The 18087-nt window shown below is 28.0% G+C and overlaps 1 protein-coding gene across 1 annotated transcript in view; it reads left to right on the top strand.

Moving 5' to 3' along the window:
• LOC132924638 (uncharacterized) overlaps positions 1-18087 on the top strand; it is a 54572-nt gene that overhangs the window by 31420 nt on the left and 5065 nt on the right. The window contains exons 2-4 of the mRNA XM_060989058.1: positions 1205-1415; positions 12018-12642; positions 13669-14285. Of these exons, the coding sequence (XP_060845041.1) occupies positions 1205-1415; positions 12018-12642; positions 13669-14285 (1453 nt within the window). The remainder of the gene's footprint in view (positions 1-1204; positions 1416-12017; positions 12643-13668; positions 14286-18087) is intronic.

The raw sequence follows: 18087 nt of genomic DNA, 5'->3' as shown, positions 1-18087 counted from the left end.
ATAATATATAAAGTTCAAACAAAACATAATTTTTATCAAAATAATAATAAATTTGCGAAAGAAAAAAAGGTTTACAATCGATATAACTCGTGTACACATTTTACCAATTATTAGAATATTTTATAAGCCAAAACATATGTATCCTATATCCTGATATAAACCTATCTACTATAACTACATAATATTGTTTTATATCTCTACTTTTATATCAGTCAATTGCCAACAAAATATAATAATACTACTTTAAATATAACTGTAAACGGCTTCATATACTTATAAATTATGGTATTTTTTGTATTGTTGCTTGGTTTAAGTGGTTTAACACAATTTTAAAAAGTACTCTTTCGGAAATAATAAAGAGTAGGTACTTATTAGTCATTTTTTTTTATAAATTGTATTAGGGTACATACTAGATTCGAAGACATAAATTTCCACAAGACGATACATCGATTTATCACTTTGATAAATCTAAAATCTATAAGTAATAGGTATTATTGTGAAAGTTATATTATACATTGAGTATTGCATTATATTATTACCAGAGCTAAGCATTGTTTTATTTAGGTATTTACTACTTAGTTAAGTTTCGCTGCCCAAATTATAAAATTTTCTGACGAGTTTATATTTAAAACCTTTAATTTCTAATACGTCGTTTATTATTTACCCTATCATTTATTAGTTTATTACGCAGATATTGTATATATAAGCGAATCGTAATAATTCGTATAGCTTAAGTATATACTTATATAGTTTATAGTGTAAAAAAGTAAAATTTAGTAATGACGGGGAAAAGTGCTTAATTTATAATGGATACAAGTATCGATTAATTAGAATTATTAAATTAAATGAATAATACCTTTTATTAATAATAGTTGGAGCTATTGAAAAATTAAAATTAAATTTTCGCTTATAATAAACACAGAGTGGAGAAAATATAAAGATTTACGTTCAAATAGACAATTTAAATCAAGTTCAAATTTCTAATGGTCATTTTAAGGTAAAAAGGTACCCGTATTCAATGGGCTAAAAAGTGGGCTCAAATCGCACCAATGCTCTATAATAGTTTTATGGGTAAAAATACCCATGCTATCAGCTTAAGCGAAATTGACCATTAGGTGTATATTTTAATAAAAAAAAAACATTGATTTCATGAATGCAAATGAAAAAATTGATTGTAAATCACAATTTAATGTTTAAATTTCAGATTTTCCATTGAAACGATCGCATTACCCAACACACACCGCAACAGTCGCTCGGAAAATATGTGTCCGGAAACCGAAGTCGTGTAATCAACGGTCGTGGAGTTTCGATACAATTCACGGGGAACTGAAAGTTACTTCCAAACAACATTTCAAAGCTATTACACGGTCTGGTTGTATGGACAAGTGTTTAAATGAGAAGAGCTTCCAATGCAGGCAAGTCTAGTTAACTATTATAATAATATATACTTTGTAGGTCATAATATCCATGTTTTATATACACACACGACACACATGTATTATACGCGTGTTTTTGTAATTTAATGGTTAAAAATCTTTTCCTTGGAATTTTCTTTTTATAAAATATTATACGTCTGAATTTTTTTTTAAATGCATTAAAAATAATATACATAATATTTACCTACTTAGCAGCATTTTATTATAATATGTACATTATTATAAGGCAATTAAAATAATTTATTCAAATTATAAATTGCTTTGTTGATATAACTTCTATTATAAGGTGGAATATTAAATAAATAACAATCAAGTACGAATTTAATATATAATATTACTTATATGCATAATAAATTTAAATTATGAAGTCTAATTTTTTTTTACATATAAACTGAAATATAGACAATTAAAAATTATCATACTAAAGACTTATAGATTCTTAGTTTTTACAAAACGGAAATGTAATAAAAAAGTAACTATAGGTACTTATAGGCACTATCTACATAGTATATATCTGCACATACATGGTCATAATAATAATATGGTCTCTTGAGAACATTTCGTTGCAATAGGTATAGCAATTTTCTTACATTTATGTACATTATTATAGTCCATAGGAATACGTTATGTAAACCGTATAATAACATAAATCTACGGTACGTTTGTTCGGTTATAAATAAAATCAAAGAATATTTCATATGAACAAGGATTTGTGAAAATATGAACGGTTTGATGAGAATAACCGATTTTTAGAAAAAAACGTATGCAACATATATTTTTATCAATAGATTATGCACACAGACATCGCGGTTGGTTCTTCATATGATAATATAAATATCTGTGTTATGTACGGTCATAAACGGTTACACGATTACGTTTCTATATAGTTATATATATTATTAAACATAATGGCTTATACCATTGATTTACGTATAGGGAACGCGGGGTTATACCTGTAGAAATATTTGATTATTTGTTTTCTGTTTTACTATACTCCAGTGGGATTGTCTTAATTTAAAAATGAAGGTGAATACCTTAGAGCATTTATTTTATGTAATGCCTACTAAAGGTAACCCTTTTACCTCGATTTACAAAAGCATATAGTTGGTAACTGTCAAGAAACAAATTTAAATTATTTTGATTTTTTTTAAAAAACAATTTTTTCAAAAACATGAAATAGCTATTTATTTATAGAGTAACTTGATATTGAAACAACATTTTGAAATTTTTTAAGTTTTAAATGAATCATAATAATTAATTATTTAAAAAAAATAGCAAATTGTAAAGTATTATGATTTTCGTAATCTATTAAAAAGTGTAAAAACCGTATTATTTTATAATTGTATGTTAAAAATTACAATCATCTACATTTAACAGTTTATTACCAAATAAATCCAAAGTAAATACATTATATTCATCTTGCTACATATGATTATTGATTAATCAAAAACTGTTTGAATACTGTTATATTGGTATTTATAATCAATGATCCCGAATTTATTTATAAATGATATTGATTTTTTTTTCAAGAAATATAAAAAAATATTTATTTACCTAATTAATCTCCATATAGGCACATCCATAGTTCTAAATAAAAAAATAACTCATGTCTGGTTCAAATTCTAACGGATGCTTGAGCTTAAGGCACTATGTAGTGTTCGTGGTGGTTATGGAGATGACTATACAATATTATATAGGTAATTCGATGTATGTATCGATATGGTCCAATGGTCTAAACAAATAATAAAACAAGAGGATAATGTCATTGTATAAATAATTATGTATATTTTATATATACCGTGGTTAAGACTAGCTGGCGTTAAAAAAAAATACACGCACATAGGTACGAGTAAGTGCATCGAATATATCTCATGGGATAGTCTCGGTTAAAAAGAACATCATTCCGCGGTATAATATTATAATTATGTTACATATATACGACGTATACCTATATAATATCCAACGCGAAACAATATAAACTTGACGGCCGATCGGCGTGATACGTATAACGGCGAGTGGGTAATGGTTACCGGCCCATATACCTATACAATGGTAAGTTTAAAATCATTAGAGCACGGTCATTATAATATACATACGTATACCATGTGCGCATGTTTAGACAAGTATGCATGTATATGCACGTGCGGCGTTTATTCCTTGTCAAGTGAACCTAAGGTCGTCCGCGGTCAATGCGTGTGTCGTATACCCATACGCGTATTTAATATTATAATGTATAGATAATAGACGCGCCTATAAGACCTATTACCATAAGTGTAACTATAGTCCTTTAAGTCAGGGGGGCCTAAATTCCTAAAAATGTTTTATAGCGAACATTTTTTAATCTGATTATTATTTATTGTTTCTATTGGTTTTTACAACTGATTTGAATGATAATTCGTTTATATGAAACATTATATTTTGTTATTTTGTAGGCAAAAATAAAGTTAATACTAATATGTTTATATGCACATACATTTACCCAAAAATTCTAGAGAGGGGCTGAAGCCCACCCAAGTCTCCCCCTAGTTACGCCTATGCCTATTACCTACAGCCGCTCATCGCTATCACAAACCATTTCGCTGGAAAACTCTCCTGGGGATGCAACCCTTGGGAAAAAAATAATATTATATTTATGGAGTTTTATTGGAGATCATCGATTGCGTCTCAAAATTAGAAAAACGAAATTCTTCACGCCTCACCGTTTTATGTTCTAATTGCATCCTATTGTAAAGTATAGGCAAGTATATAGACACTGTTTAAAATATTATGGAGACTTGTACAATATGATATCGGTAAATTAATTAAATCAAAAACTGTACATATAATATATCAACACTTTTGTTATGTATATTGCAGTTAAAATTAATGTAAGTTGACCAATACTGATAATATTAAAAAATATATGTATAGTATTTTAGAACAGTTGTAACAAATAACAATACTATTGAAATGAAAACAAAAAAATAAACGATGCCAAAAATCATATTTATTTTTATTTATCGAATTTCAAAAATTGGATTACAATCGCCGATCGACATGAAGCTATATATTATAAATTACGTATTTTCACCGATATCCATTCTCGTGATTATTATTTGTACCTTATACGATAACATAATAATTTTGTCAACAAATTTATTTAATTTAAAATTAAAATTAAATAAATATGTATATTCTATATACGTATAATGTATATTGTATATATTATGTAAATATTAATATGAATTAATACGGAATAATTGAAATCGATAAAAAAAACAGGATAAATAGCGTCCTGAAAGAAGTTGTTCAGAATCTGTACATATCAACCCAAATCAATTAAATATAGAACTAAAAAATTGAAAGATAGTATATTGTAATCATAGGCGTAACTAGGAGGGGGCTCGGGTGGGCTCTAGCCCCCCTAGAATTTTTGTGTAAATGTACGTGCTTATAAAGATATTAGTATTAACTTTATTTTTACCTACAATATACAAAAATATAATGTTTCATATAAACGAATAATCATTCAAGTCAGTTGAAAACACCAATAGAAACAATAAATAATAGGTAATTTAATTTAAAGAAATTTGCTATAAAATTTTTTAGTAGCAACCTAACCCCTCCTAATTTAAAAGACTAGTTACGCCTATTAATATGATTATAACCTATTATATGATTGTAATACATAAAAATTTTATTAAAAAAAAAAATGATAATAATTTCATATTATTTTATATTTCTATACATGATATGCAAATACAAATACTGCACAGTGTACGTTAAATATAATTAATAATTATTAACTATCAATGTAAAATAATATGGTAGAATCAGCTAAAGAAAAAAATACAAACGTAAATTAATTAACACGAACGATCATAAAAAAATAATTTCAACTTCAGTAGTTGCCAAAAATTTGGTCTAAAATATGGAAATATCATAATTATTCTCACTTTTGAATAACGTTTTTAAAATACGAATGGGTCAGCGTAATAAAACACATTATTTTAATAATATTATAAGGTCAGATCGACGGCACATTATATTCTAGTTTTTAAAGATAACTGTGATTTTCCACTGCTTACAAGTTCCACAGCTGGTTAATAAATTAAACAAAATGAATAAAATTGTTTGTATTTTTCTTGTATTTATATATATTATACTATATTATACTTAAATATGTGTGGTACATCATAGATTTGCATTTTAATTACATAAAATTCCGTAACTAAATATATTTTGGTACTGGTGCTTCTAAAAAATATTTTTATTGCACTTCTGCGTCCTAATAAAAAGATGATTATTATTTATTTTTTTAAAAATACCTACACGCAGTATAGTTCAAGATGTATCCCAGCTTAGAATTACCCGCAATAAACTGCATAGCACCCAAAATTCCCACAAATATTTTTTCAATTAATGTTAACTCTGATTATATTTTAAGCTCAACATATTTTATAACTTTATATTTCAATTTTTCTTTTTATTTGGTTCTTAAATACTTATCATATCAATGCACATTATTAATTATTATTAAGTAACATTTCCGATTTGACTTGCTTATTATTTATAATATTTAATAACGTAGGTATAGTATATACAAATAGTATTATTTAGAGAGCGGATTTTTAGGTCCTTAAAAGTTGAAATATAATACTACTATGCTCTAAAAAAAATAAAAACCTTAAAATATTAAAAACTAATAAAATATGCATGGTACTTTTTTTAAATTGTTTTATTATGCTTGTGTATTATTTTTTGGTTAATTTGGTTTCAATATTAGGTTTCTGGTAAACAATTTTGTTAAACTGACCAAATCATAGTCCACGAGGACCATAACTATGATCAAGATACCAATGTAATTAGTAATTAAAAATAATCAAGATAAAAAAAACAATAAATCTCAATGTTTCAAATAAGTTATTCAATAACGTTTTCCATAATTTTTTTTTGTAATTCAAATTATTTTTTTTTTGTGTTAAGATAATCCAATCTCAGAAATGAACAATTACAACTTCTTTTTAGATAATAATACAATATGTTCTAAAATATGAAAAATTAGTTAAAATTTATTCTCTAAACCCAAAAATATATAAAGTAAAATATTTTCAACGAATTTTGCAATTTGATAAATCATCTGTGCTATAGTATAATGTATGTGAAAACCTACATATTCACATATCTAGTACAGTACTAGTAGTACTTTAAATACTTATATATTGTATCTGATAGTACAATTATTGTTAATATTAGTAAATAATAGTTAATATAGTTAATATAAGTAAAATATTTATACTAATTACTCAATAACGGTAAATATTATAATATTTTATTTTTTTTTTATCGATTTTATCATCGACGGTTTTCAATGACACAATATATAACTTTATAATCCTCGGTCTTTCACGATATTATTATTGTTAGGCATTTATATTACATGGACCTGGGTCTGGTCGCACATGCCGCCCACATGCCACTCGAACAATTTACTCAGAATTACTACTCGGATGTAAGCAAATCTGAAACCCAATGAGCTGTGATGGCGACGAAGACGATAATAAAAAAATAATAATAACTGCAGGCTATATTATACAGCCTTGTTCGGGACAGTCCACGGCTACAGCATCCTGCCCGCCACAGTTAAGCCCGACGATCCGTGACGTCTTGACTTCTCTCGGGTATATACTCTGATTGACATGTCAGTCAATAACCCGCTGTACTATAATGTATATAGGTACACAATACACACTTTGCGGTCTATGACGGAGAATCGTATGGAAATGCATTCAACGCAGACCAGACCGCGGCTATAGGCAGAGACGGAATATTTGGGCGTTAAAGGTTTCATTGTGTACCTACCCTACGTGCATATATATTAACTTTAAAACGGATGTGTACGACAAATGATTATATAATGATCACATTTATACAGACAGCTGAACCGAATAATTTGTCAAGTCATCGTTCTTATGGAGAACAATAATTGAACTATATACATAATTTGTAAATATATTATACTGCCAGCAAACACGTACCATTATAACAATTTGATATACATATATATAAATAGGTATTATAATTTACAGATGTACCAGCAGATATGCCTATTATTTATCTATTATTGTAGGTAACTGTTGTAATAATGAAATTGAAATTAAAACTTTTCTCATTGGAGGAGCGCACGGAAGTACTAGCAGAGAGCTCAAAAATGTATTAGCTCGTAATTTACTATCTTAAATATTTCTTCATTGAATAATTTAGAAAACTTTTTTACTTGACAGGATCATAGTTATACACTTATATAGTACGTTATATGTTATATCTATATTGCAAAAATTTTATTATATGCGACATATTTGGACAACCAATTCACTGCGGAACGTTCATTCATTGTAATATTTGCGTATTTTCGAATAAAATATTGTATTGGCAGGTGTAGATATAACAATACCGTTTTCATAGAGTGTAGGCATGGGGAGACTCATTTTTCTAGAGGTGGAAAACATATATATGTGAAATCAACAATCATGACGAAGTTTTCAATAAAAAATAAAAAAATTACTTAAACAATAACTAATTATTACCCGTATAATACGATCGAGTATAAACTCACAAATCATGGTTAATATAAAAAACTTAATATATTGATACATAAATTAGGAGTGTCATGTATAAATTGTATTTGAAAGTGTATGCGTGTAGTGCAGAAATTCTAAATACCTCTTATAGTACGAATTTGTTTATTTGTTTAGACCATATTTACAAATATCTATATAGTATTCTATACATTTTAGTACGTGTATTTAACATGTGTCTATTGAGTATTTAGTTTTTTGGGGATGTCTTAAACTCTCCCCACTAAAATAATAATTTTAGTTATAGGAGAGGTATGACGTCCTGTACGTCCTACGTATTTTTAATCAATTTCATAGGTGACTTCTAGTAATTCCTCTCTATACAGTATGGCCTATTTTCGCTCCTAATATTATGATTTCAAATGTCGAAAATAACTACCTATAATAATAAACACTTATCAGAACTACAGATGACGGCCAGTTATAAGATTCCACGTTGTATAAATGCCGATGGTTTTTAATATACCTAATTGCAACTACCTTATACGATGAACGCCTTTCGAATGCTTATTTCGCCATATTTTGTCTTTACTTGCAATCCATCTTAAGCGCATATCAGGTAGCTGTAAAAATTACGATAAAAATTATTAAAAAGCAACTAGTGATTTAAATCGTCGGCCGGATCGATCAACTTTGACGTGGTGCGATGATCGACCGTCACGCGATGATAACAGTAACCGCGAACCGGTCGTCACGCGACGATATCATGATAACAATATGTATAGATACCTAACCGCGAGTCGTCTCACTTCGCACAAACGCCGTTTTCGATTCACCTACCATAATATTATTGTTATTTGTTATTATTATTATTTAACTTTGTATTTAACATGATAATATTATACTTAACACAAGTGACTAGGTACCTATACATATAATTGTGACGTATCCCGTATTGTTGTACATATCCGCGATTTTCTTAGAATTCATAACCTTGCAAAGATCTAAAGGAAATTGTTTGTTTTTTCGCGTTGTTCCGATACTTAACAGTTAACAATATGTACCTATACTTGTACTATCATTACCAATCTATAGTATACATCAATTTATCATGGGTGGATAGTTATTATACATAGAGCATCGTTACGGACGTTACGGTGAAAAATAATTTCAGTGTATTTTCAGTGTAATTTATCGGGATAAAAGCTCCCAAACGTTCAATTGTTTATTTTATGATTTGAATTGTAAGAGAGATACGTCTATAAAAATGTCAATATTATAGTATTATACAATAGTGTAAAAAAAAAAAAAAAATAATTATAATTAGATGGGTATTACGTACCCATTTAAATATGCATTTATATCTCTAATTTACGTATAAATGTATTTAATAGTAAAATTGTATTATTTTATTGAATACATATAGACAGTAAGCTATATTTACAATGTATAATAGTATTATAACTTATTAGTATTGCGAGATGCATTGTATGCATATTCTATATTATAGGAATTAGTAACAATAATAACGTAGGTAATCATCAACGATAAAAATCAGAGTGATATTATGAAACAAAGACATTATTTTCATATTATATAGATAAACCTTCGGGAGGGTTTTTAAATAATAGCTACTAGAATGTTAATAAATATAGCTCATTATTTATAAGCTAAAGCAAACAATATTTAACATTATTTAATATTTTAAAGATATTTTTTAATATATGTCATTATAAATAATAAAACTCTAATACTTGATAACATGGCCTAAGTAAAGATGGAATTTAGTTGTATAAATATAAACCTGAAATAAAATATATAATAGAGATGTCAAAATGTTTTTAAAGCATAATGACAAATTGACAAATCAAGTTTATGAACTGAAATTCTAAATAGCTAAATATATATATATTATATTTATATTGTATTGCAGTCTGAACCAATAACACATATTGAATTGTATGAATATGACACTAAAATTATAGTACTTATATAACAGAAACTATATTCTAAATGAATAAACATTAACTTTTTTTTTTTTTATCCTAAATAGGTTTTTATAAATTTACATATAAATGCATGTAGAAGTAAGTTGCAGTACTAATCACCTGATAAATATATACAGATTCGTGTAGTTAATAGTTATACGTATATTAAATAAGTAAAAATCTTAAATCGATATTAATTTCTTACCATCTTATATCATATTTTATTTGGACACTACTTATTAAGTCGTGCTGTGGATTTTCAAATAAAATCAAAGATAATTAGTTTCCGGTTTGTGTTGTGTCTCGTGATCAGTTGATAATAGTATAAAATAATATACGCCGACACAACACGTGCGAGATAAATAGAAAATAGAATGACCTAAATTCATAATGTTTATGTACCCTAGGTACAATAACAATATTATGTTTATCGTAATAATTATTGTTTTCTAAATTAATTCTTTTTATCGCATTTTAATGTATGAACTCAATTGTACCACTTTTGTTGATGTTTTAAGTGGCCGTAAGAATTTAGAATTTTAAGTATCCATCTTGAAAAGATAATAACTATGAATAATTGATATACTGTTCGTTCATCTGCTATTATTTAAATTGCTGTGAAGTTTATACTCCTATGTGGGATTTTTTTTTTTTAAATAATAGCTACCTAGCAAGCAGTATGTAAATAAAATATAAATACAATTTATATAAACATTAGCAAACACAATATTTAAAAAAATATTTTTATAGTTAATTATAAATATTAAAATAATAAAACGCTAATATTTAATAATATGAAACTATATAGTATATACTTAATAGTTAATAATTGAATTGTTTAAAAATAAATATTTATGTAAGATATATTATATAGATTTAACTATAAGTACCTATTGAAGTTAAAATATAATAAAAGAAATATTTATCAAATATGAATTGCAATTTGAAATAGATATTAAATGTATAAATATAATAAATTAATTTTTATAATGCAGTTTGTACTCAATACTTCACATCAAATTGTCCTAATTTGTGTTTTCATAATTTATTATAACAGTTTCAACGAATAAATTATTTTATTTATTAAAATTGTGTTAGCCTACACGTTTAAAGTATATTCCAATACGTTTTAAAAACTATTTTTAAAGTAATATTTATTACCATATTCCGTGTACTATATACACTTATAAAAAAACAAATTTGCATTTTAATATAATATATCTATGCTTGGCTATTGGCTACTTCAGCTAAGTTATATTATAACAATATTCATCGAAAATCGTTAGTTATGTTAAATTTTATTTAAGTGCAATTGATACATAATGCAAGCCGCTGCTAAGAGCCAGGACTAACTTTTTACGTTTAATATGTAATTTATAGTATTCGGAATACTTTTTCACTTTTGTGGTCAAAATGGCGTTAAAAACCACTGGGTCACTTAACATATAATTTTATGAATACAAATAAACAAAATATTTAATTTAAATTATAAAATATTTAGCGCTATTTCGTGTATTTTTTGCATTAATATTTAGGTTTTATTTTGTTTGAAAATTTTAAGCTTGATATTAGCTTGAATTATTCCAATACTTTACAAATACTGTTCTTGAAAGTATTTATTTTTTTTAAAATACGATAAAAAACAAATTTTTATTTTAAATATCTATAAAAATAGTCGAAGAGGCTAACTGGTACATTGAAACGCGTTATTAAATTTCATTTTATTAAAACGCAATAGGGTTAACTTTTTCATCTAACGCGTATACTTTTAAAGTATTCGAAATACTTTTGCGCGGAGTAGAATACATTGGGAATGCGCCATTAAAATCGAACTAGTTGTAGTATAATTATTCGAATACTTTACTCTGCACGCAAATATACAGTCGTATAGGTTGATATGTGCTTACGTATAGCATGATAATATACTACCTTCGTATATATATATATATATAACAGTGCAGTGTATGCGTGTCATTTGCAATAATAAACAAACGCTGACTGACGTTGTCGTTATGTCCGATCGGACGTGCTCGCAGGTCCGTCAACTTCAACAAGGAGACCGGCGACTGTTACTTGAACGACGTGGACCAGTTCACCGTGTCCGGGCGCCCGCCGATCAGCAACCGGTCGGCCGACGTCGTGGACTACATGGAGTCCAACTGCGTGGTCGAGCAACCGAAGATGTGCGACTTCGCCGAGGTCGGCGGTAAGCTGCTGAGGACGGTGGACGCCATCTACGAGAACGTCGCCACCGCGGACCGGTGCAAGGAGATCTGCCTGTCGTCCAAGGAGTTCCAGTGCCGTTCGTTCGACTACAACGAGACGGGCGTGAACGTGTGCCGCGTCTCGCACCACAGCACGTCCAGCCTGTCGCAGCAGCAGCTGGACCACCGCCCTTACCTGACGGTGGCCGGTGCCACCACTTACCAGATGTCGTCGTGCTTCAGCGTGAAGATCGACTGCCGCGGCGCGGACATGGTCGCGTCTGTGCATACCAACCGGCTGTTCGACGGCAAGGTGTACGCCAAGAACCGGCCGAATTCTTGCGTCAATGACGTGAAGAGCACGCTGGACTTCGACTTGAGGTTGGACTACCACAGCCCGAACTGCGACGTCCGGCAGGACCAACCCGGCAAGTTTTTCACCGAAATCATTATCCAGGTAAGGATATTATTCGTATTATAAATGACTGCAGCGGGGTGCAAATTCACCGACCGTGGTGCTATATTATTCCCTCCCCCACGCTATTTTTTCCTTTGATAATGCGTTAATTTGAATTTAGATTTTTGGAATTTTTAAATAGCTATTTATGGACCGTGTTTTGTATTATTTACATTTTTTATCTTACCGTTTAAGAAATGCATTGTGGCGATACAAAATTTGTTTTTTCAAATAAAAATTATCTTTTTTCTTGCAAATTATTAAGTATAGTTGCGGTATAAATTTTGATGCATTTAAATCGAATTTTTAACGAATATATTTTGCTGAGTATACATTAACTTTGTGTACTAAAAAGATTAAGTCTAATATAATGTGTCAGCTTCCACTTCTAAGAATATTTTATGAAATATTTATGTTACTATATGTAATTTTATGCAATGTAGGTTCAATTTTAAGTAATTTTTGACAAAATTGTCAAATACAATATTATGTTTTTATATTTGTACTAACTTTTAACTTATAAGCCAACAATATAGAATAACGTAAATAGGTTCATTCATAATAAGTAGCCCACAATGATTCTAAATTGAAAATTTAACTGTGCATAAGAAATAATAATTTATGTAATGTTTCAAGTATTTACAATTGATATTTTTTGAATTACCTACATAAAAATAACTGAAATCGTTAACTTTTGTTTAAATACATCTAATTTCGTCGAATTTAAACTTCAAATGCCTATAAAAATGAATAAGGATTAGTTTTACAGATATAAGTGTAAAACCATTTGCTCGATTACGGGTGGGTGTCGGTAAAATACTATCTCAAAGCGCGACGTAAAACGTTTTACGAACAAATTTTCGCTAGAATCGATAAATTTCCATTAAAAATTGATTTTTTCCAACGGAATTTCGTCATGATTTGACATTATCCATATTTTTGGTGAATTTACCTGTTACTGGTAAATCGTACACGGTAAATTTAAGGGACTCGTATCACTAACTGTTTCTGTATTAACGCCCGTAGCACCACGATCAGATCGTCACGGGCCAGGACATTGGGCTGTCGGTGCGGTGTTCGTACGACCTACAAAATCGGAGCGTGGGCCAGGGAATTGAGCTGGCGATGGCACCGGCCGTGGAATCCGATGACGACGTGGAGTCGGACGCGGCCGACAAAAACGGCGGCGGAGTCAGTGGCAACGGCGTAGAAGAAACGGCGTTTGTAATCTCACCCACAGTGATGATGAGGATCACGAACCGGGCGGGTGGTGATATACACGCTGCGCAGGTGGGTGACCCGCTCAGCCTCCGATTCCACATACTCGACGACCGTTCGCCGTACGAGATATTCGTCCGGGAGCTGATCGCCCTGGACGGCGTGGACACCAGCGAGATACTGCTCATCGATGCCGACGGTTGTCCCACGGATCCGGCGATCATGGGACCGATATCGGCCGTAGACACGGGTGGTGGCGGCACCGTCAAGATACTGGAGGCGCCGTTCGACGCATTCAAGTTCCCCACGTCCGACATCGTTCAGTTCAAGGCACTGGTCACGCCATGTTTGCCAAAGTGCGAGCCCATCAACTGCAACGTGGTGGGCCACAACGGGGCGGTCCGTCGGGCCGACTCCTTTGGAAGGTACATATGTTATAAATTATAAGTATATTATTAACTTATAATATACTTAAAACAATAAGATTATAAAAAAATATTAAAATATGCGCTTTTATAGAATTATTATATACAGGATGTCTCACGGGGATCTGTCAAATGAAATAATGAAATAACTTTTGCTCTAATCAATAATTTTTTTTAAATTTATTTTAAATATAAGTCATGTAGACACTTGCACTACATTTTTAGTTTACATTTTTTATTTTTTAATACCGAAAAAACAACTTAAAAATTGATTAAAAAAATGTCAAAAATATTCAAAATAACTAATTTGTAAATCTGATTTAAAAAAAAATTTAGATGGTAAAAACATTTATTTAAGTCCAGTGGTTGATTGTTTACAATTTTTTTAAATATCAATATTCTTATTAGGTAAATTACGATCTAGTTTATGTCAGAAACATTATAATTTCAAAAAATATAATTTTTTTTTAAAATATTTTATATAAACATTTTTAAATAGGTGCATGTTAAAATATAACTATTTTTTTTATTTTTTACATAAACTAGATCGTAATTTACTTAACGAGAATATTGATGTTTAAAAAAATTGTAAAAAATTAGCCATTGGACTTAAATAAATGTTTTTACCATCTAAATTTTTTTTAAATTAGATTCACAAATTGGCTATTTTCGAATATTTTTTATCAATTTTTTAGTTTTTTATTTTCAGTATTAAAAAATAAAATATAAAAAATGTATACTAAAAATGTAGCGCAAGTATCTATGAATTATATTTAAAAGAATTTTTTTTTAAATATTGATTAGAACAAAAGTGATTTCATTTGTCAGATCTCCGTGGGACACCCCGTATTTTATACTCTAAAAAACATTAAAATAAATGCACTAATATTTTCAAGTTATATTCTCTGTAGTTCTGTACAACGATATCAGTAGGCAATAATTATATTAATATTTATAACTTGAATTGATAATTAGAAATGAAGGTTTACAGTTGTGATCTGCAATGTACGATGGAACGCATATGAAGATGTGTGTGAGTTCACCATCCTATTTCCTATATAGTCTAAAAATGTAAATATTCAACATAAAACATTTTAAAATTAGAAAATAAACATATAGATAAATGTTTTTTTTTATAGAATTTTAAAAATTAGAATAACAATAAGCATAACACTTATAAAATATGACCCATATATTAAAATTTTTGAAATATGCAAAAATATTCGAGGTAACATTTCTAGTAGAAAATTGTATTGACATTTGAGATGTCAAAAGTAAATGTTTCCCAGTGTTTTCAAAAGAATATAGGAAAACAAAAAGCGGAAAAGTAGGTAACAGCTCAGCTGTACAATAGGAGTTAAATGTATCTAGTCATTGGACGTCAATGGATGTGTTGTATTTGAATTCAATGATAAATCATCGCATAAAAAAACCTAATATTCTTAACGGAGACGTTCTGTCGGTCTAATACAATAACAATATATTGATGTTAGGTATTTACTATAATAGTAATTTATTTTATTATTTATACGGTATACGTATTAACTAACTATAAATAGGCAATATTATAATATAATCAAACTAAATATTTTGAAAATGTAATTTTGTATATAAAATATACTAATATACGAAAAAACAAAGCTTTAAATCAAAATTGGATCAATATTGAGTTTCAATATTCATGAAAATTGTTAAAAATCTTCTAAAAAATCCAATGTCATGTCAAAATATAGAATTTATTTTAACAATAAAAAAATGTATATCTAAATTAAAAAGATAAAATCGATATTTTATATAAAAATAATAATCGTTTTTTAATTTTTAAATACAAATAATTAATATAAAATTTAAAAAAATTGAATGTAAATTTTAAATTCAATAATACTGCTCACCAGAATAATAAGTCCCAACTCATAAAATATTAATGAATAATTAACATTTCGTTTCTTTAGGCTTTTTTTATTGTCGCGTGTAATATCACGTTTCACGTACGTATAATAGCTTATAGGTAAATCAAAATTAAAATCGTAAACATGGGTGATAATGTGATATTTTAAATAGAAATCGATATTTTACAACGAAAAAAATTTATAATATTATAAAATCAATGTATTATTTTAAATTAATTTTAGTTTTTCCTTAAGCAAGATTGAAAAAAAATCAAAAAAATTTTATTGCAAAAGTTTGAAAAAGTTTCAAATTCCCACGAACAATATATATGTTTAAATCAAAATGACTTAAATCGTTATACTTAATTTGATTATATTGAATTCTTTATGAGTTATAACTTAATGAGAAACCTTGTATTAAATTTTCTAGCTTTAGCTATAAAAATTGAAAACTGTATAAACTTTTAACTACAAAATAATTTGTAAATTTTCACAATTTTGACTAATTTTGTCAACATTGTAACTTCAAATTGTTATAAAAAAAAAAATCATGCTTATCTTTATTATTTTTAAATTGCTGTCTATAATAAAACTTATGACATAATGAGAAACTTGATAATAAATTTTCAACATTTTTAACTCGATCAAAATTATATTTGTCATCATTCATACACTCTATATACTATATAGAGAAAAAACCAAAACATGTAAAATGTTTATAAATAAATCAAAATATTTTGAAAATTTTAATATAACATACACAAGTTGCTTATATAAATATTTAGTGAAAATTTCAAAAATTTATACTTTGATTTATTTTGGAGTTTAAAAAACAAAATTAATTAATTATTATAGTATTGTGTAAAAGTTCCTGTTTTTCGATTTTCCTGATTATTTTATAAAACACTGGATATTTTCAATTTTGTTCTCTCAGAAATATTACTAGGTCCAATTTTCTACATATGTGTATACAAAAATTACAAACATATCTATACAAGGGAAAAAAATATAATTGTAAAATCAATATATTCATCGTTCGACTCAGAATCTAAAATACGATAAAAAAAAAATCAGGAATATTAAATTATTATTTTTATTATTATTATTCCAACTAAATTGATTATGTCTTTTGTTGTAATTCTAAATTAAATAATCATAATTACTTAAAAGTTAAAACAAAGTTGTTTATATAGATATGTATTTTTAAAATAAAAAACATTTTAAATATTTTAGAAATGTATAGTATATATTGTTATTATTATACACTTTTGAAATTTTATTACTATTAGTTAAAATTTAATAAAATATTCCTCAAACATGTTTCTTGTAGCTTTTAAAAAATATCAAAAATAATTATTAAGATTTTTTTTCATAAACTTTGAATTTCAAATTCTGTCTTCAAAATATCGAATTATTTTGTTGACAAACCATCTCAGCTCACAATCGCTTCTCTCCGTGTCCAATAATTTATTATTGAAATCTTGAATACCTACACATTTTACATTATAGTGACCTACTCAATGACGAGGTCCCCTCCCACACGGTTTCTGTACAGCTCAATGACTTACTCGGTTTTTAACACCGTAGTACATATTTATAAAATCAAATGTCATTATGAGGAGCCTTATTATTATTACTATTTTCCGACCCATTTATTCGCAGCCCTATATTCAATTTAATTTACTCCTATATTTTCTCTAACGGATATTCTCAGATGGGTCCACTGCTCCAGATAGGCGCTATAGGTATACATTGTTGTATTACAATTGCGCAACGACATACAGTACAGTTATCGAATTTAAATAATAAAATTAAATAAATCACGTCGATATTTGAAGACACTAATGCCGGTGTCGTTGTTAATTCAACATAATTACAGATAATACGATGATATTATTATATTATATAATATA

The sequence above is a fragment of the Rhopalosiphum padi genome, chromosome 3 (genome assembly GCF_020882245.1).
Source record: "Rhopalosiphum padi isolate XX-2018 chromosome 3, ASM2088224v1, whole genome shotgun sequence".
Lineage (NCBI taxonomy): Eukaryota > Metazoa > Arthropoda > Insecta > Hemiptera > Aphididae > Rhopalosiphum > Rhopalosiphum padi.
The sequence above is the reverse complement of the archived record's forward strand: the minus strand, read 5'-3'. Positions and strand labels throughout refer to the sequence as shown.